At 42.2% G+C, this 22,266-nt stretch overlaps 2 protein-coding genes across 2 annotated transcripts in view; one reads left to right on the top strand and one right to left on the bottom strand.

Annotated features, from left to right (window-relative positions):
• LOC133132102 (organic cation/carnitine transporter 2-like) overlaps window positions 1–18,272 on the bottom strand; it is a 56,757-nt gene extending 38,485 nt beyond the window's left edge. Inside the window, exon 1 of the mRNA XM_061247273.1 lies at window positions 18,254–18,272. The gene's annotated coding sequence lies outside the window, so the exon portion shown is untranslated. The remainder of the gene's footprint in view (window positions 1–18,253) is intronic.
• The window catches only part of LOC133132110 (organic cation/carnitine transporter 2-like), a 30,361-nt gene continuing 10,552 nt past the window's right edge, over window positions 2,458–22,266 (top strand). The window contains exons 1-8 of the mRNA XM_061247283.1: window positions 2,458–2,546; window positions 5,210–5,610; window positions 8,140–8,243; window positions 9,441–9,595; window positions 9,823–9,994; window positions 10,856–10,982; window positions 11,681–11,781; window positions 13,776–13,990. Of these exons, the coding sequence (XP_061103267.1) occupies window positions 5,218–5,610; window positions 8,140–8,243; window positions 9,441–9,595; window positions 9,823–9,994; window positions 10,856–10,982; window positions 11,681–11,781; window positions 13,776–13,990 (1,267 nt within the window). The 5' untranslated portion in view covers window positions 2,458–2,546; window positions 5,210–5,217. The remainder of the gene's footprint in view (window positions 2,547–5,209; window positions 5,611–8,139; window positions 8,244–9,440; window positions 9,596–9,822; window positions 9,995–10,855; window positions 10,983–11,680; window positions 11,782–13,775; window positions 13,991–22,266) is intronic.

Genomic DNA, 22,266 nt, shown 5'->3' with positions numbered 1-22,266 from the left:
CCATCACCATGCCGAGGTTCCTTGCACTGGGTGATGGGGTGAGTGTGGTATCCCCAAGGGAAATGGAGAGATCCAGATGGGGAGAGGTATTAGCAGGGATGAATATCATTTCAGTCTTACCTGGGTTGAGCTTTAGATGGTGGTTGTCCATCCAGCACTGGATGTCATTCAGGCATTCTGAAGCCAGACTGATGGGGGCCTAGCAGGTTGTTGTTTTAAAAGAAAGAAGAAAGTTGAGTAGAAGTGGCTCGTTCTATGGTTTTAGAAAGAAAAGGAAGAAGAGATACCGGGCGGTAGTTCTGGATGATGGAGGGATCCAGAGTAGGCTTTTTTAGCAGCGGAGCGGGCCCTCTTGAAGGATGCTGGAAAACAGCCAGAAGACAGGGAGGAGTTGACAAGGGAGGTGACAAATGGGAGAATGTCAGGTGTGATAGACTGGAGATGAAAACAGGGGATAGGGTCAAGGGCACAGGTTGTAGGGCGGTGGGAGAGCAGGAGTTGAGAGACATCAGAGTCTGTAAGGGGGGAGAAAGTGGAAAAGGAAGGGATGGGCCTAGAGGGGGGGAAGGGCACAGAGAGGGGGGCGGTGGTTGTAAAGGATCTGCGGATGTCTGTGACCGTCTCATCGAAAAAAACATCAGCAGTCATCAGCAGCAAAGGAGGACTGAGGTGGAGGAGGCGGTGCGTTGAGGAGAGAGGAGAAAATAGAGAACAGTTTCCGGGGGTGAGAAGTAGAGTTCTGAATTTGTGTTTGATAGTATTTTGCTTTGGCAGCAGTGACAGTGGAAGAGAATGCCACCAGGAGAGACTGGTAAGTTGTCTGAAGGGTCTCTGTATTTTCCTCACTTCCTCTCCACTGCGCGGAGGCTGGCCCTGGAGGTACGGAGGGTGTCAGATATCCAAGGACTGGGGGGGGATGTGCGAAGCGGCTTTGTGACAGGGGGACAGAGAGAGTCAAAGGCGGAGGAGAGAGATGAAAGGAAGGTGGCAGATGTAGAGTCAGTGGGGAAGCCTCACCATTATATCCGGGATCAGCGCTCTCTTTCTGCCAGAGAGCTTTGGGCTCCCCCTTCCGGAGACCATGGATCAGATGCCAAGGATAAAGAGGTGAGCCACTTCATGCTAGTACTGATGATGGTGGGGTGGTAATGATGGTGGTGAAAGTGATTAATGTGATAATCACAGGGCTGGAGATTCCTGCGATAATCATGGTGGTTGTGATTTGTGGGATAATTATGGTGATGATGTATTGCTTGTGATTGTATTGCTGATCATGTTATAATATCATGGTGACAAGATTGTGATGCTGCTAGTGATAATGATGATAGATACTGTGTCAATGCTACAATGCTAGTAACAGTAGTAAACACAATTCTGCTATGATAATGATGGCAATTATGCTAATTGTGTTCATGATAATAATGTGCTTGCTTTTGCATATTTCGCGACAGGATGAAATGGCATGGAACAGAAAAATCAAGAAAAAAAAGGCAGGACTCATTCAGGAAAAACCCTATTGGAGACATGGATGTAGTCACCAGATGTAACTTTCCATGACAAATGACAAGTGATCATTCAATTTGATGTATTTCGGCACATAAAGAGTGTAGGATTTTTAATTGGAGGTGTGCCAACTTTAAAAAGATTACATTTAAGTATGGTTGTCTGGGAGAAAGTTCTTGGTTGCAGGACAGTGAATGAAAAGTGGAGCAGGTTCAAAATGGTTATACTGGATGTGCAGTGTAAATTCATTCCAATGGTGCGGAGTAAGCTATACAAAAGAGTTTTCCAAAAAAAAGTACAAGCTGTATAAGATAAAAAGGATAGTACTGAGAGTAATAAGGCTGAGTATTGTAATCTGTGTGCTGTAATATGTATCCTTTATTTAACCAGGGAAGTCTAATTGAGATTAACATCTTTTTCAAGTGAGCCCTGGCCAAAAAGGCAGCATACATATAGTTACACAAAATAACATATAAAGCACAGTGCAACACCAATGCACACATTCACAGATAAAAGCACAGTACAACACCAATGCACACATGTAATCTGTAATCTGTAAAATTCCATTAATATAATTTAATAATGTAATTTATTCCGGCCCGATACATCCACCAAACGGGAGCAAACATACATCAAACATACCCACCTTCGGTCTTGACTGTCGCACCGCTTTCGACTCCGAGCCTGCCTACCGTCCGTCTGCACTTCTGCCCCGCTGACAGCTTTCATGGTTACTGGACCTTTTGTATGGGCTACTGATTTCGAGACTGCCTTCTCCCTCGGTACTGTACTTTGGTTTTTGGCTGGATTAACTGTGTATGAACTTTGCTTGTTTTCGACAACGCTCATTGGACATTCCCTTAATAAAGCACTGACGGGACTTCATCACATCTTTGGTGTCTGAGTCATGCATTTTGGCTCCTAACCCCCACGCACCCATCTCATAACTGGTGTTATATGTGTGCCAGTCAACTGCTGGTTTTATCGTACCGTTTCATTCTTCATGAGGCTTTGCTTGTGTGGCAGGCACAATCTCCCCTAAGGTAGGAACTGCTTCATTCAGTTATTTTATAAATATTGCAGAATCGTAGTTAATAATGTATGCTTACCTTGTTACTTTGATTGTTTATGAACTATATTTCATTAGCTGGACAATTGCAATAACTTTAGTGTTACGCCACTGTTTTCCCCACTATTGTGTTGTATCAGGTATCTAATACTGCTCTGCTGATATATACTTCGTGTGAAATTGTTTGTGTAGGTGTATTGGCAGCAGGTGTACTCAGATATGTCCACATATTGTACTAGTTCTATAACTGTCTATCTCAAAAAGGATTTATTGCACACACGGTTGAAAAGGTTTTTATAGTATAGCAATGAACATCTAAAAGTCAAGGACCAACCCGGAACTGTTCTATTTATGCACAAACATGACACAACTTGTATACAGAATATTGTAAAGATACCGACAGGTATCCCAAAACTGCACCCGGGTGTCTTCAAATGTCCCCAAATCTATCCAAATAAAAAACATCGGCATATCTTTGTCCAGACAAATTCAGGAAATCGTATGTTTCTATTAAAACAGATTTTTGATACAAAGTGTAAAGAAAATGAACCTTCACGTGTTTTATTCACATATCTGAGAGTATGTTTTATAAAGCTCTCAATTGCTCAAAAAGCTCTCCGAAAAGATTTGTATATTTTTGTTAAGTATGTTGGGCCAGATAAGTAAGATTTAATCGCCAATCACTGCAAATAATCTCTAATTGTTGCCACAACAGTTTGACACGTATAAACTTTAATTTTAATTGGTTTCACATAGCTGAAGATGGCGGGGCAACGTTTGATATCGCGACTGGTGAAGAAAACAGCGTGATGAGTGCCCTGACATGCTTTTAGCTTTCAATGATAAGGTTGATGTATGAATAAGAAACGAATGAAAATCTAGAAGTAAAGTTTTATGATCAGTGTCTTGGTGGTCTCTTTAAGAAAAATAGTGATATTTTGCAAAATAAACTTAACTTATTTATTAAATGCATTTTTAGTTGGGGCAGGCTTGTATTCGAGGCAGGCCTTTATTTCTTATTAGGCTTCTGTTGTAGAAATGTATTCTTAGAAATCAAATAAAAGGCTACACTTAAAGTGGGCCAACACTGTTCAACACTTCCTGTAACCGTTCAGAAACGTAACTTGAATAGCTAAACCACTAATGAAAGCCAAAACAGATGCGTCTTCATAAAATGCCAACTTGCCAGACACGCCTTCATGAACAATAACACATTAGATAACAGCAAGTTAAGGATCTTTTTTTCCTAAAGTGCATTTTATTGTGAGACATGCGTTTCGTTTGGAGCAGCATACCGGTAGGCAATCAAAAGATTTTCGCTTTGGTTTGGGATTTAATTTACTTTTGGACTGTTTTATTCAATTGCTAAATGTTGGGACTGATGGGCACTGAAATCTGGGGGGTATTTGATGGTTCACTGTTAAGTTTTATGTAGTTGAAAGAGTGCCGGGATTTCCACCCGTCTGTTTATTGCGAGTCAGGGCAGCAGCTTTCATTCATTCATTGAACGTGCGCTGTGCTGTAAATACATGGAAACCTTATTGCGTAGCCAAGTAGCCTAAACTGAGTTAATTTTTAATTTTGCCTGATTTACTTTTTATTAAATTTGTAAGCTGGAATGCCTCGCGGCAACAATTGTGTTTAAATGTATACTGCTTGAGCTTTTGGCAAGCTACTCAGAAGGGGGCGGCAAGCGACTGGTAGCTTGAGAGCAACGTGTTGGAGACGCATGGTGTAGGACAACGACTTTTCATTGGCAACAGTATTAAACCAACCAACAATGTAAAATATTCAGAAGAGCTCTTTCATTTCATTGAGTTAAATCGAAACAATGTCTTCTAGTGCTCATGGACTGATAGCCCTACTGGTAGGCAATATTACCCAGGCTTGTATTTGGGGGCCGGCCTTTATTTGTCCGAATCGACCATTATCCGAGGCCCGGCTTCAAATAGAATCTCGGACACAATTTGAGGATTTACTGTACTAGTACATTTTAGCTAAATGCGCTGGATAAAATGGGCCACCTTCTGGATTGACTTTCAACAGATATTTGGATGGTTCCTCTTATTTATACCTATTCAAATATTATTGAAAAGATTAAATCCTGAAATGTCAGTAGTATAGACATACCACCATTAGAAATAAATGTGCACTCAAACTCAAACACAAACTCAAACACTGCATGCACATCCCGTCACATGCATACACCCACTTACAGGTGCATTTTAAAAAATTAGAATATCGTGGAATTTTTAATTTTTAATACTTTGTGCAAACACCCCTGGCAGAGATGAGCCTGACAAGTCTTTTCCTATAATGCGTGATAAGGTTGGCGAACACAGAATTCAGAGGGATTGTTTGATCATTCCTCATGCAGACCTTTTCGAATCATTGATATCCTTGGGTTTGCATTTATGGACCCCCCTCTTCCGTTTGGATCGCCGGTTTTTGATGATTTAAGACAGAGATGGCAGTTGCAGGATGTTGTTTTCATTTAACCATTTCTGTGTGGATTTTTAGTTGAGTCATTGTTCAGCAGGACAATCTACATACTTCCAAGTCTCTGCTTCCTAGCTGAGACAACCAGATTTCCTGCCAAAATTTCCTGGTACTTTCCTGAATTGTTGTTCTTTCTAGGCTGGAGCATGGAGGACTATGATGAGGGGATAGCCTTCCTTGGCAACTGGGGCAGATTTCAGCAGACGGCCTTTTTCCTGCTCTGCGCCACAGCTATGCCCAACGGATTCAATTCTCTGTCCATCGTATTCCTGGGAGACAGCCCAGCCCATCACTGTCTGATCCCAGAGGGACTTAACATCACTGAGGAGTGGAGAAAGGCCAGCATTCCCACACAGGAGGTGAACGGGGAGACGGAGTACAGCAGGTGCAGGAGATACAGGCTGGACCTGATCTCAAACTTCTCAGCCCTGGGCCTGTCCCCCAGTAAGGATGTCAACCTCTCTCAAGTGCCACTCGAGGGCTGCTCTGATGGATGGACCTACAGTAAGGAGATCTACCAGTCCACCATAGTCACTGAGGTGAGTACACCCCATTGAAAAGCTGATGGGTGCCCTGCATCTAGTATTTGAATGAAGACTAATTTTAAAAAGTGTGTTTTAGCCTTCTAGATTTGTCTTGAGGAGATCATTTTCAAGAGATGTAGTCCAAATTAACAGTGTCATCTGACATTATACATACAGTGGGCTCCAGAATTATTGGTGAAAATGTATACAAATGAAGGGAAAAGGCTGCATAGTATAGTATAGTGGCCCGTATGTAACCTGAATTGAATAAAATAATGTGTATGCTTAAAAGGAAACTTGGAAAGTACCAAATAACACCATGTTTTGCATGATTCATTGTTTATGATTCCTCTTTGTTAAAAAACAGCTTGCAGGGCAGGATGTCTTGCGTTGAGGGGGTGGGCTATCTTTGTCCAAGGATAGTTTGCTCATGAGTCCTCTTGGCAAAAAAAAACTGCTTGCAGGGCAGGATGTCTTGCGCTGTGGGGGTGGGCTAGCTTGGTCAAGGACAGTTTTTACAGCTGTATGCCTGTACAATTTATTTTAAGAATAGCCTATGATAAGGAGCCGCGGTGGCGCAACAGGCTAAGACGCAGCAGACTTGCGTCTTACGTGGGGCAGCAATAATTGGCTCGCTGCTCCAGAGGGAGGGAGGGACTTGGCAGGGTTATTAGATTGCCGCACAATAAGCACCTTGGGCGCCTCGGAATCACGGCAACGGGCACGAGACGGCTTGAAGAAGGCGTGTCGCTCTCATTCGGGCTGCCGAGGGATGGGGTACGGGCGGTACATCTAATACGACTACCTCCAATTGAATCAGACGAGGTACAATTGGCTACCAAATTGGGAGAAAAAGGGAAAAATCTGGAAAAAAAAATTTAACAAAAGAATAGCCTATGATACAAGATGTCATTTATTTTTGAGCTTATGATGTAAAATGTCAATTAGTTTGGACAAGAGAACATTTAAGAATAGCTTACAAAACAAACGTCATGTTTAAAGAAAACATTTATATTTAGAGAATAGCATACAAAGCGAAATTACAATTTGGGCCAAAGATCAGCTGGTATTTTTTTTAGGAGGAGTTATGTTGAAAGAAATGTATAAAATGTGTGTGAAACCAACAATCGCGGTTAAATTCTGCAGAATTGATCCGGCTTTGTGCACTTGTTCTAATAAAGTCTGATTTTCCTGAAGAGCTTGCTGCCGTGGTGTCTTTTCCCTCGTGAAGTTGTTTTTTCGACAAATTAGAGATTGGATTTAGAATTCTGTCGTTTCCTAGACACGACATTTGCATCTTGGGGTGGTGACCACAGGAGTCTCAAAAAGAACCATGAAGTGGAACCTCCATACCAACAAACTTCTTAGAAGGGTGGCACGAGGACAGCCCTTACTGAGCGCAATAAACAAAACCAAGCATCTGGAGTTTACCAACCTCATTTGGTAGGTTCGTATGACTGGAAGAGAGTGCTATGGTCAGATGAGAATGTTTTGGCCATACACACCATTGACATGTTTGGCAATAAAAAGAGGAATGCATAGAAGGAGAAGCACCTCAATCCGACTGTGAAATATAGAGGATGTTCACTGATGTTTTTTTAATTATTCAAGTGGCATTAATCAAGTGGCTACCCAGCATTTGGTAACATTAATTAGCTGCCGTGTTATAAGCTAACTAAATTCGGTTTTGTGCGTCAGCTGGCTGACCATGATAGCGGTGTCCCACTACACACAACTACTTGTATTTTTGGGAGATTCTACTGGATCCTGACCTGGGCAGGAGCTCATGCCTCGTAGACTTTGAGAAGATGAAAACAAAAGCAAAGAATAGATGCATGCTTATGTTACAGAACTGTACTCCTTCTAGGCAGGCTAGAGCAGATTGAGATCCAACCGCAGCAGTGGCTGACATTGGTTAGTTATAGGCTAGCTACTAACTATAACTAACTACAAACACGAGTAATGTCACTTAAACGGCGTCTTAAATGGCTTGTGTGGAAAGTGACTCCTAAAGCAGATGTTTTACGAATCATATCAGACGGTGGTTTTCTGAGGTCATCATGGCACCCAGAATGTGGTGGAGGCAGGGCTGAGAACGGGACAAAACTGCATAGTGTGCCTTCACTGTAAGTGAAAACAACATCCATGGTCTGCAATGGCCATTTCAGTGTAAATGTTAATCCCATCAAATACATTTGGTCTGAGGGGGGTACATAAACCCAAACCCAAGGATATCAATGATTTTGAAAGGTTCTGCATGGAGGAATGGTCATAAATCCCTACAAATTTTATCACTAATTATAGGAAATGACTCATTGCTGTCATCTTTTCCAGGGGTGTTTGCACAAAGTATTAAACCAGGGGTACCAGTAATTGTGAAACCTGTTTTTTTGGGGGGAAATCTTTATTTATTTTTTTGTCATCTGGTAGTCTGGTAGTTTTTTTTGGTAGTGTGGTAGACTGTATAGGCAAGTGTACAGGACAAAAGTGGTTTTCACTTTGCCACATTCCTCAATATAGTGATTTTTATATGCTCTTTTGCAGTTTGACCTCGTTTGCGACAATGAGTGGAAACAGCCCTTTACTACCTCCGTCTACTTCTTTGGTGTGCTGTCTGGGTCTTTCTTCTCTGGACAACTTTCAGACAGGTGAGTTGCACTTTTATCGTAACAACCCTGCTGGAAATTCCACATAAGGATTCTAAGTTGGCTTAAGTTGGCTTCTATCGTAACTGGTCCCTGACTGGTCAAAGCAGGTTGCTAGCTGGCTAAGCTGGTAGAGTAAGCTTGAGGTGAGAGAGGTGGTCAAGCTGACAATATAGGCTGGTCAACTGTGTTTATGAGCTAACATTGTCAAACATAGCCTAAACCAGGTTGACCAGTTTTGGTTGGTGTCATATATTCGGGTATTGGGTGTTATACTCTGTTACTGCCACCTATTGGCTAGTGCCTTACTAACTGTTCTGATTTAAGAGACCTTCGGGTCACATGTTGTTTCTGGAAGTAAAATAAAGGGACGACTGTCCTGGTATTGTTCAAGTCCGTCTCCGTCTGATTTATGTTGTAGCAAGAGTTTAAACGGGAATGAAACTCAATATATGAAAGGCAATATACGACAGTTGGGTTAAGATAAGATCAGGCAGGGGTTGAATGCAGGCAAACCGGTACAACAGGGATGACTCATAGACAAGTGCCTATGGTTTTTGCACCACTGAAGTTTCAAATATGTCTTGGTAATGAGGGGCTTATGCACTGCAACCAAACTATAATAACCCTCTCAGTGTAGCTTTTGACGCACTGGTCTTGGTGACACAGACTGGTCTTGATTGACATCGTCAGTCACTTGAGGGAGAGCTGCTCTTCAGTTTTTCCTTCAAACATAATTTCCTACCCTATTAATGCCCATAGAACTAAATGTGGATGTCACTTTAGTCACTGCTCCCATTGACACTACCCAGTCTCTTCGATCTTTTCCTCTTGCTGTCTTTATCTTAACTCGAGGTCAACTGCAGCAGCTCAGCATTTTCACACATGCCAAAGAGCAGGATTCACTTTTTTTTTTTTTCTTTAAGTTGTCACGTCTGTATGTCAGTATTTTTTTATATGGGGACATATATGGACATACAGTACAGTATATTCGATTTCCATACGGGGAAAGTGGCATTCATCACATGGTTCCAGAGGTTTTTATTTTACAATAAATTGTGTGCCTGAACATTGACTACACGTGGGTAAGAGGAATGAAGCCAGTAAATAGCCACATTAAATAATATAAATGTAGGTAGGACAGTTAAACTGACCAGATAAGCATTTCGGTTCACTAAGTGTTCTCCACTCTTTCTGCAGGTTTGGGAGAAAGCCAATCCTTTTCGTTACCATGGCGATTCAGACGGTCTTCACCTTCGTCCAGGCTTTCTCTCCATCATGGGAGGTGTTCTCTGTGCTCTTCTTTTTGGTGGGACTGGGACAGATCTCAAACTATGTCGCTGCATTCGTAATGGGTAAATAGAGCACCTACAGAGCTGTATCCAACACACACATTTGTAAGTCTGCATGCAAAGGACATGACCTTCAGTTCTATTATTCTTTAAAAAAAGAAAGAAAAGTGGATGAAATTATTCGGCCAAAATTTACGACTTAATTGACACACCCATACATTTGACCCCTGTGATTGTTAATTGAACGACTAATGTAGGAATCTTATCTATCTTTTTTTCGCCTCCCTAAGGATCGGAGATCCTGACAGGGACTCCACGGTTCATTTACGGATCCCTGGGAATCTGTGGCTCCTTTGCCCTTGGCTACATGATGTTGCCGCTCTTTGCCTACTTCTGCAGGGATTGGAGGACACTCCTGGTTGCCATGTCTGTTCCCAGCATTCTCTACATCCCCTTTTGGTGGTGAGTCTGGGTTCTCTGGAATGTTCTATGCGCAGTCTGCGAATGCTTTCACTGCAGAAGGTTTACAGAAACCAAGGAATACAGGCAGAGCCAATGAATAAGCGCCCACTGTGCAAATCCACAAATCATTGCCTTGTTGCTGTCCCATATTAGCTTGGTGAAACTAAGACAGAAAATCGTATCTGTGTGGTAAATTCTTTGAAGTAATGTACATGAAGGAGCAACCTAGATGCCAAGCTGGACTAACTGCTGTGTGGTGTTTGCATAGCTATGGGCTCCAGTGTAAACCTTGGGCTAGTATGCATTCATTCCAGAACAGGAAATGTCTTTTGCGTATTCAATTTAGATGACAATTTAATAATTTGCCTGGTAAATTGGGATGCCCCTAAGGTGACCAGTGATTTGTTGCAGTGCTGTAGTCACTCCCCAATCAAGTTTGTGACAATGTTCCACTATAAAGAGGTACAGTTGCAAGAACAAGTCAGTGAACCCTTTGAAATCAGCAGAATTTCCGCATTGATTACTCATAAAATGTGGAAGAAAAAATAATAGAAAATGTCATTTGAAAATGCGAAATGAATTTGAATTGTCATTTGTCACGCCACACACAGGAGATGCAACTTCCGATTTGCATTTTTATTGAAATTATTACGGGATCATTCATGCTTCCATAAACGGGAACCTCCAATAACGCACGGGCCATTTTTTCCTGAGCTGATCACAGGGACTCAAAACTTCCACGTCCAATCAAAGAAGAGTGATTTTCCTAATACCAGAAACTCCCCAGCTAGTCAAGGGTTGCAGACCGCTGGTGTAGAGAAGGCATAGCAGGATGAAACTCAGAAATGATGCCTCACGCAGGTTCATCCAGGAGTCCCCCCGATGGCTTCTCTCTCAGGGCCGGGTGGAGGAGGCGGAGGCCATTTTGAGAGGTGCTGCCAAGAAGAACAGAGTAACAGCCCCGGAGGTCATCTTCCCCCAAACAGAGGTAACAAATCTGCTCCTCATTCAGTGCCATTTTCTATGCCATTCTCAGAAAACATATGAAATTTAAGAGAGACCAGAAAAGAATGTCATGCAGATACAAAATGCCAATTGTTTGTTTACGATACAATAAATTAACAAATAAAAATATTGATTACTTGATTCCTTGATTTTGCTAAACTATTAAGAATCTGATGAGTACTTGTTTCCTCAAGCAATATGCATGCACTTTGGGCAGTAAACTGATTCCATTAATTACTTAAAGGTACAATTGGTAAGATTTTTGTGTTAAAACTTTGTTACAAGGCCATTGTAAATCCCTTCCTATCATTGAAAAAGACTCACTCTCTGCCTGTGTTCATAGTCCTTAAATTTGGGTTTCAAAATATACAGTTGACAGCCCGACACTGTACCAAAACAATGTATAGCTAACTACAATAATTCAAGCTCATTGGTTGAAAATTGGTTCTAATTGCCACTGCCAATAGCGTTTCAATGTCAGCGCATTTACAGAGAAAGAGTGTTGTGGTTTGAAGGTGTTTGTTGCTGCTATTCCTCTCTTAACCATTCAAAGTCTGAAATTACCTATTGTACCTTTAAATTGGACAAATGACACCACTGAATTCAAATCCATGAGTTATCCATTTTTGATTCAAAGATTATTTAAAAACATAACATTCATCATAATACTGTTTTCTGTAGGGTGAACAGAAACAATGTAAAAAAGAGGAATTCCATGGCTTTCTTGAGCTCCTGAAGACCAGCAACATCCGGCACATCACGCTAATATTGTGTCTGGTGTGGTAAGTATCCCATGCAAGCACAGAGCGACAATACAGTCTGCCACCAAAGCTACTACAGGTTTGCCTGTGGTATTGATTATAATTTAATATAAATGGGTCTCTGTGTCTTCTTGGTGATGTCAGATTTATCATTCTGCATACCTGAGAGCAACACTACAGTACTTCACTGCTCTCAATTGAAGTCACAGTTAACTGTAATGTTTTCTACAATATGGAATTTCTAAATAGCCACAACATAGAATGCTCCTTACTCTAGCCTGTTAATGACACACTATTGTCCTCAATTTGATGGATGGGCTGACCAATTAAATTAGTCAATTCAATACACATGACTACACAATTAATTGTATTGCTTGGGATGAAATTATGTCCTAATTCAAGGACAGTAGAAGCCGTAGAGGCTAACCAACAATAGGCTAAACTTTAAAAATAAACAAGACAAATCTGTATAGTCACGTTGGCAAATGGTAAGTGAAAGTTGCTGCTTGGATAGTCTGTAGCCATCAGTGGCATGTTCCTTGTCAGCTAATCTTCAGCAACAGCCATTAAGATCAGTCACTTGTCTAATTTTAATATAATGTCAAATCAATTAGTAGTGTTACTCATTTGCATTTTGCGCAGTTTGGATCTCTGGGGTTCTACTGTCATTTTAATTAAGAGGATCCCAGATAAGCTGCATTTGTGAGTGTAACGCATGTATAAATGCTTGTAACTGACAAGGCACGGAACCAAACAGACATTTCTCAAAATTGTTCTCAGATTACTGAATGAACAATACTATAAATTAGCTCACATTCAAGTTTTGGACCTCTGTGCCAAAGTAAATAAGAGCTAGTTAGAACCCTCCAGGGCAATACAGTTCCTAGGCATGGTGCTGGATTCCAGGATCTGATAGCAGAGAGACAGAAGTACCTGCCTCTCCCAATTCAAGGGTCAGCTGGAAGGGTCAAACCTATAGGCTACCGGAGGATGGGCATGCCCCTATAGCCGGGTTCCTCCCGAGATTTCTCCCCATCAGGGAGTTTTTTTCTTGCCACACTGAGGGTTTTTCTCTCCTAAGGGAGTCGTTTACCTCATGCAATTGGGGGCATTGGGGCTGATATGTTTAATTATCTTCTTCTGCGATACTCTGTATAGTGTCTTTGTGACAGTCTTCTGTGAAAAGCGCTGTACTAAAATAAATTTAATTGAGCTGTGTCGTATGAGCTTGATGGCTGCAGTGGTCCAGGTAGCCCTTCCTGCACATGCTGCCTGTACGAAGAGCCACGACTTTCACGCAGCCACACGGGCAGACAGACCAGTTTGTCAGCGTTAAATTGGGACAATCGGGGTTTGTTGAGACGACTGCGCATCCGGCACTGGGAATTCAAGCACATTCGACAAGGGGCACGACAACCCCGTGGGCCCGGTGCAGGGCGCCTGCCTTGCAGACATACAGCACGTGCAGCTGCCACCTGGGCAGATCCTTCAAGGTTTCTGAGATTCTGTCATCTCAACGTTGCTGCAGGCGCCACCTTTGGAAAGCTTGTACTCCGCATACTGGCGATCAGCCTTGTGTCCTGAGCTTTACTCACGCACCTACACATACATGCATAACACGGAGCCCTGAGCCCTTGTGTACGTCACATCCGGGTTAACATGTACTTCCTTGAAGCACCACCAGGTGTCGCACAACAAGGATTAAACATATGCCTATATCCAACATGGCCTTCCACCTCTCAAGTTTGGCCCTTGTGTCTGGTGCGTGTGTAAATAGCTTATATATTTGTATTGAGTTGTACGTTGTCGGATGCCACTGCTCCAAATCCTTGCGGTGAGCTTCAACATACAGTACATATGGAATATGTTGGGTGGAGAGATGAAACGCAGTGTACTGGTTATGGGTGTAACTACGGTTCAAGTTCTATGGATCTGTTTGCTCAAATTAACTGCTTTGAAACACTGCTTTCAATTTCACTGCTTCAGATAAATATGTGGCTTTCTTTTAATTTCAGGTTAACTCTAAATATAGGTTATTTCGGCCTGTCCCTCAACACAGCTAAACTACATGGAAACCCTTATCTCAACTGTTTCATCTCTGCCTGCACTGAGATCCCAGCTTATACCGCCACCTGGCTGTCCCTACAATATTTACCCAGAAGGCCGTGCGCTACCATCAGCATGCTGCTAGGAGGCGGACTTCTTTTCTTCATTCTGCTTGTACCTCCAGGTCAGACTTTCACCATCTTCCCCCTGATCTTAAGAACAATGTCCAGGTCCCATAAATCCTCCACTTTATTTGTACTCACACAAGGCTTTGCACTATGTTTGCAGGTCTGACCCCCCTGGCCATTTCACTGGAAATGATTGGGAAATTTTTCCTGTCCAGTGCATCTGCCTTGGCGTATTCTTACACGGGAGAGCTGTACCCCACCGGAATCAGAAACACCGCAATTGGGACCTGCAGCACAGCCTCTCGAGTGGGAACCTCCATTGCTCCATACTTAATCCACCTGGGTAAGGGAATTCAGGAACATTTGGCATACTTGTGTTATACTTCTGTTGCATGGAAAATAATGCTCGACCAGATTTGTTCATTACTGCTGATTTCTTGTTCTCATGTTCTCAGGACCACTGTGCACACAGATTTTTGTTCCAACCAAACAATATTTTTACAAACTATAAATTTTTCTAATTTATACATTAACTCAGAAATAGTTATGCATGCCATGAGGAATATATATATCCCATATTCACACTGTGCTGAATTATATACAGTAAAAACAGTATCTAATATAAAAATGATTATATAAATAAAAGACTGAGGTGAATCTAAATGGTGATCTGCATCTGATCTGCACCAGGACACCCTGGCAGCTCACACAGCTACCTGTTTTCACTCCTCAGGTTCATATGACAAGAATTTGCCTTACATTCTGCTGGGAAGCCTCACCATTATAGCTGGGATCAGCGCTCTCTTTCTGCCAGAGACCTTTGGGCTCCCCCTGCCGGACACCACGGATCAGATGCCAAAGATAAAGAGGTGAGCCACTTTATGCTAGTACTAGGGGTGTAACAGTACTGTATTCGTACTGAACCGTGACGGTACGGACGTTCTGGTTCGGTGCGTGCAGTCGTGTACGTGGTATGCGGAACCAAATTTCACAAGTGCGAGTTCCACCCGGAAAACCTTAAGCTGCAAGGCGTTAGCAACGTGTGAAGCTAAACTTAGCTCAAGCTGATTGGCGCTGTCACAACAAATGATATCCCCCTTGCAAAACTTATCCCCTCCAGGGTCACGTTTCCGGTTACGTTCCCCTCGTGTAAGAAAATTGCCATTTTCCCGACAGTGTAAGATAGCGATAGAGATAGCTAGCTAGTGCTCATCTCTCGGTGGACTAATATCAGTACCGCTAGCTAGTTAGTGAAACGGACAGTTGGTCTGTTTAGCCAAGATATTTCTGCTTTTTCCTCGAACGTAGATACAGTATGCTAATATCAATTGTGCGAGTCATCCGTGCCATTTTCCATAATGAAACGTGTTCCGTGATGAAAAAATGTTTACCTCAAAAGAAGCGAATAGCCTATGCTTTTGTATGTCATTTTATCATGGTTTACAGATGCCGTTCTCGCACATGGCATCGCCCCTGAAGAGAAACGTAGCCTTATGAATTCAGGGTTTTTTGTCGTCTTTTTCCTGTTGTACCGAACCGTGATGTCCAAAACGTAGTGTGATCTGAACCGTGACTTCTGTGTACGGTTACACCCCTAGCTAGTACTGATGGTGGCGATTATTGGGATAATCACAGGGCTGGTGATTCCTGGGATAATCATGGTGGTGATTCCTGGGATAATCATGGTGGTGATTTGTGGGATAATTATGGTGATGATGTATTGCCTGTGATTGTGATGCTGATGTTATACTATCATGGTGACAAGATTATGATGTTGCTGGTGATATTGATGATAGATATGGTGTTAATGCTAAAATGCTAGTAACAGTGGTGACCACAATGCTGCTATGATAATGATGTTGATTATGCTAATTGTGTTCATGATGATAATAATATGCATGCTTTTGCATATTTCCTGACAGGATAAAATGGCAGCGTCTATCCAGTGGACAGAAGCATCAACCAAAGAAAGGCAGGACTCATCCAGGAAAAATCCTTGAGACATGGATGTAGTCACCAGAAGTACCTTTCCATGACTGATTATGTATTCCGTTAAAGTTCACACACTTAACGATTATCGATTATGCAATCAATTTCTCTGCCTCTAACGTGCAAGCGTAAACTGAGGCGCAAGCGAAACTTAAAAATACAGCCAGGGTGGGCGCTGCCGCCTCACAGCAAGGAGGTCCTGGGTTCGAATCCCCGTCGGCCGGGGCCTCTCTGTGCGGAGTTTGCATGTTCTCCCCGTGTCGCGTGGGTTTCCTCCGGGTACTCCGAGTTGAAACAATTGAAACTTTAAAGCGAAGCTCGTTAAAAAACTATTTCAGCTCGGTGTCCTTCAGGTAAGCACATGTCTTCAATTGGCCAACGCTGCTTGCCTTATCCAGGTGTGCCGTTATATAATGTCAATTTGTTATAGCTGGCCACTAGGGGGAAGCACAAGCTGCGATATCTTAAACCTATCTCTTGACTCCTACACATACTTTTCAGAAAGTCGACATTTCTGTATTATAAATCCTTTTTTTGGTTTTATGTATTATTCAAATATTTTGAGATACTGGATTTTTGATTTGATTTTCATGAGCTGTAAACTGTAATCAAGATTAAAACAAAAAAGGCTTGAAATATTTCACTTTATCTGCAATGAATCTAGAACATGAAAGTTTCACTAAGTTTAAGTTTTATCCCAGCATACATTGGGCGAAAGGCAGGAATACACCCTGGAAAGGTCGCCAGTCCATCGCAGGGCACACACACCATTCACTCACACACTCATACCTACGGGCAATTCAGAATCTCCAATCAGCCTAACCTGCATGTCTTTGGACTGTGGGTGGAAACCGGAGTACGCGGAGGAAACCTGCACAAACACGGGGAGAATATGCAAACTCCGCACAGAGAGGCCCCGGTCGACGGGAATTCAAACCCAGGACCTCCTTGCTGTGAGGTGACAGTGCTACCCACTGCACCATCCGTGCCGCCACTTAAGTAAAATTACAGAAGAAGAAGAAGAATAAATAAATAAATTAAAAAAATTCTAATTTTTTGAAATGCACCTGTAAGTGGGTGTATGCATGTGACGGGATGTGCATGCAGTGTTTGAGTTTGTGAATGCACATTTATTTCTAATGGTGGTATGTCTATACTACTGACATTTCAGGATTTAATCTTTTCAATAATATTTGAATAGGTATAAATAAGAGGAACCATCCAAATATCTGCTGAAAGTGCAAGCTGAAGACACACCTCTTCAAGCAGCACCTCTCCCCATCCCTCCCTACCTCCCTGTGAACCTTAATTGTTGTCTCTGTGACTTGCTTTGTGTATCGGTATTTTGAGTTGGCTAGGTAAGCAGTGTTTGGATAGTTAACTTTGGTCACTTTTGCTCTGTTTGTTTGTTCAAAAAAAAATAAAAAATAAAAGCCCTTGTCCTTATCTTTGTTGTGCAGGTAGCAGTTGAAATTGTACTTCCCTCTAGGGTCTTTCAGCGAACTTATCCCTGGTTATGGGTATGCACTTTGTTGTACGTCGCTCTGGATAAGAGCGTCTGCCAAATGCCAATAATGTAATGTAATGTAAAAAGTCAATGCAGAAGGTGGCCCATTTTATCCAGCGCATTTAACTAAAATGTGCCAGTACAGTAAATCCTCAAATTGTGTCCGGGATTCTATTTGAAGCCGAGCCTCGGATAATAGCCGGGGGCGTGGTCGATTCGGACAAATAAAGGCCGGCCCCCCAAATACAAGCCTGGGTAATATTACCTACCATTAGGGCTATCAGTCCATGAGCACTAGAAGACATTGTTTCGATTTAACTCAATGAAATGAAAGAGCTCTTCTGAATATTTTACATTGTTGGTTGGTTTAATACTGTTGCCAATGAAAAGTCGTTGTCCTACACCATGCGTCTCCAACACGTTGCTCTCAAGCTACCAGTCGCTTGCCGCCCCCTTCTGAGTAGCTTGCCAAAAGCTCAAGTAGTATACATTTAAACACAATCCCAGCCTACGAATTTAATAAAAAGTAAATCAGGCAAAATTAAAAATTAACTCAATTTAGGCTACTTGGCTACGCAATAAGGTTTCCATGTATTTACAGCACAGCGCACGTTCAATGAATGAATGAAAGCTGCTGCCTTGACTCGCAATCAACAGACGGGTGGAAATCCCGACACTCTTTAAACTACATAAAACTTAACAGTGAACCATCAAATACCCCCCAGATTTCAGTGCCCATCAGTCCCAACATTTAGCAATTGAATCAAACAGTCCAAAAGTAAATTAAATCCCAAACCAAAGCGAAAATCTTTTGATAGCCTACCGGTATGCTGCTCCAAACGAAACGCATGTCTCACAATAAAGTGCACTTTAGGAAAAAAAGATCCTTAACGTGCTGTTATCTACGCTAATTTGTTATTGTTCATGAAGGCGTGTCTGGCAAGTTGGCATTTTATGAAGACGCATCTGTTTTGGCTTTCATTAATGGTTTAGCTAGTCAAGTTGCGTTTCTGAACGGTTACAGGAAGTGTTGAACAGTGTTGGCCCACTTTAAGTGTAGCCTTTTACTTTATTTCTAAGAATACATTTCTACAACAGAAGCCTAATAAGAAATAAAGGCCTGCCTCGAATACAAGCCTGCCCCAAATAAATGCCTGTGCTTTGTGCAGCCTAAGTAAATAAAAGACCCCGGCCACAATTTGAAGATTTACTAAAAATGCATTTAATAAACAAGTTAAGTTTATTTAGCAAGATATCACTATTTTTCTTAAAGAGACCACCAAGACACTGATCATGAAACTTTTCTTCTAGATTGTCATTCGTTTCTTATTCATACATCAACCTTATCATTGAAAGCTAAAAGCATGCCAGGGCACTCATCATGCAGTTTCCTTCACCAGTCGCGATATCAAACGTTGCCCCGCCATCTTCAGCTACGTGAAACCAATTAAAATTTAAGTGTATACGTGTCAAACTGTTGTGGCAACAATTAGAGATTCTTTGCAGTGATTGGCGATTCAATCTTAACGCGCTAAGACGCCCCAACCTTATCTGGCCCAACATACTTAACAAAAATATACAAATCTGTCCAACAAGGTATAATGTGTCATATGACGGACTGTTTAGGGATATCCCCGCGTTCACATATCAGTAGGACACAGACGTGCGCAATTACAGAATTTCGACTTGCTAGTCAACCTGTGCTTGTACTGGCTAACGGGGCTTTGGTAAACCACTTTTGAAATAAAGATCCATTTGAAATGTGATGCAGATTTGTTAGACAGCGTTAGGTTGAGCAATTCTTTTCGGAGCGCTTTTTGAGAAATTGAGAGCTTTATAAAACATACTCTCAGATATGTGAATAAAACACGTGAAGGTTCATTTTCTTTACACTTTGTATCAAAAATCTGATATGAAGATGTTTTTTATTTGGATAGATTTGGGGACATTTGAGGACATCCGGGTGCAGTTTTGGGATACCTGCCGGTATCTTTACAATATTCTGTACACAAGTTGTGTCATGTTTGTGCAGAAATAGAACAGTTCCGGGTTGGTCCTTGACTTTTAGATGTTCATTGCTATACTATAAAAACCTTTTCAACTGTGTGTGCAGTAAATCCTTTTTGAGATAGACACTTATAGAACTAGTACAATATGTGGACATATCTGAGTACATCTGCTGCCAATACACCTACACAAACAATTTCACATGAACTATATATCAGCAGAGCGGTATTAGATACCTGATACAACACAATAGTGGGGAAAACAGTGGCGTAACACTAAAGTTATTGCAATGAAATATAGTTAATAAACAATCATGGTAACAAGGTAAGCGTACGTTATAACTACAATTCTGCAATATTTATAAAATAACTGAATGAAGCAGTTCCTATCTTAGGGGAGATTGTGCCTGCCACACAAGCAAAGCCTCATGAAGAATGAAACGGTACGATAAAACCAGCAGTTGACTGGCACACATATAACACCAGTTATGAGACGGGTGCATGGGGGGTAGGACCCAAAATGCATGACTCAGACACCAAAGATGTGATAAAGTCCCATCAGGGCTTTATTGAGGGAATGTCCAATGAGCGTTGTCGAAAACAAGCAAAGTTCATACACAGTTAATCCAGCCAAAAACCAAAGTACAGTACCGAGGGAGAAGGCAGTCTCGAAATCAGTAGCCCATACAAAAGGTCCAGTAACCATGAAAGCTGTCAGCGGGGCAGAAGTGCAGACGGACGGTAGGCAGGCTCGGAGTCGAAAGCGGTGCGACAGTCAAGACCGAAGGTGGGTATGTTTGATGTATGTTTGCTCCCGTTTGGTGGATGTATCGGGTCGGAATAAATTACATTATGAAATTATATTAATGGAATTTTACAGATTACAGATTACATGTGTGCATTGGTGTTGTACTGTGCTTTTATCTGTGAATGTGTGCATTGGTGTTGTACTGTGCTTTAGATGTTATTTTGTGTAACTATATGTATGCTGCCTTTTTGGCCAGGGCTCACTTGAAAAAGATGTTAATCTCAATTAGACTTCCCTGGTTAAATAAAGGATACATATTACAGCACACAGATTACAATACTCAGCCTTATTACTCTCAGTACTATCCTTTTTATCTTATACAGCTTGTACTTTTTTTTGGAAAACTCTTTTGTATAGCTTACTCCGCACCATTGGAATGAATTTACACTGCACATCCAGTATAACCATTTTGAACCTGTTCCACTTTTCATTCACTGTCCTGCAACCAAGAACTTTCTCCCAGACAACCATACTTAAATGTAATCTTTTTAAAGTTGGCACACCTACAATTAAAAATCCTATACTCTTTATGTGCCGAAATACATCAAATGGAATGATCACTTGTCATTTGTCATGGAAAGTTACATCTGGTGACTACATCCATGTCTCCAATAGGGTTTTTCCTGAATGAGTCCTGCCTTTTTTTTCTTGATTTTTCTGTTCACCGGATAGACACTGCCATTTTATCCTGTCGTGAAATATGCAAAAGAAAGCACATTATTATCATGAACACAATTAGCATAATTGCCATCATTATCATAGCATCATTGTGGTTACTACTGTTACTAGCATTGTAGCATTGACACAGTATCTATCATCATTATCACCAGCAGCATCACAATCTTGTCACCATGATATTATAACATGATCAGCAATACAATCACAAGCAATACATCATCACCATAATTATCCCACAAATCACAACCACCATGATTATCGCAGGAATCTCCAGCCCTGTGATTATCACATTAATCACTTTCACCACCATCATTACCACCCCACCATCATCAGTACTAGCATGAAGTGGCTCACCTCTTTATCCTTGGCATCTGATCCATGGTCTCCGGAAGGGGGAGCCCAAAGCTCTCTGGCAGAAAGAGAGCGCTGATCCCGGATATAATGGTGAGGCTTCCCCACTGACTCTACATCTGCCACCCTCCTTTCATCTCTCTCCTCCGCCTTTGAATCTCTCTGTCCCCCTGTCTCAAAGCCGCCTCGCACATCCCCCCCCAGTCCTTGGATATCTGACACCCTCCGTACCTCCAGGGCCAGCCTCCGCGCAGTGGAGAGGAAGTGGGGAAAATACAGAGACCCTTCAGATCTCACAACTTACCAGTCTCTCCTGGTGGCATTCTCTTCCGCTGTCACTGCTGCCAAAGCAAAATACTATCAAACACAAATTCAGAACTCTACTTCTCACCCCCGGAAACTGTTCTCTATTTTCTCCTCTCTCCTCAATGCACCGCCTCCTCCACCTCAGTCCTCCTTTGCTGCTGATGACTGCTGATGTTTTTTTCGATGAGACGGTCACAGACATCCGCAGATCCTTTACAACTACCGCCCCCCTCTCTGTGCCCTTCCCCCCCTCTAGGCCCATCCCTTCCTTTTCCACTTTCTCCCCCCTTACAGACTCTGATGTCTCTCAACTCCTGCTCTCCCACCGCCCTACAACCTGTGCCCTTGACCCTATCCCCTGTTTTCTTCTCCAGTCTATCACACCTGACATTCTCCCATTTGTCACCTCCCTTGTCAACTCCTCCCTGTCTTCTGGCTGTTTTCCAGCATCCTTCAAGAGGGCCCGCTCCGCTGCGAAAAAAGCCTACTCTGGATCCCTCCATCATCCAGAACTACCGCCCGGTATCTCTTCTTCCTTTTCTTTCTAAAACCATAGAACGAGCCGCTTCTACTCAACTTTCTTCTTTCTTTTCAAACAACAACCTGCTAGACCCCCATCAGTCTGGCTTCAGAATGCCTGAATGACATCCAGCGCTGGATGGACGACCACCATCTAAAGCTCAACCC

The sequence above is a fragment of the Conger conger genome, chromosome 7 (assembly GCF_963514075.1).
Source record: "Conger conger chromosome 7, fConCon1.1, whole genome shotgun sequence".
NCBI classification, from domain to species: domain Eukaryota; kingdom Metazoa; phylum Chordata; class Actinopteri; order Anguilliformes; family Congridae; genus Conger; species Conger conger.
Note: the sequence above shows the minus strand (reverse complement) of the source record. Positions and strands in the feature narration are given on the sequence as shown.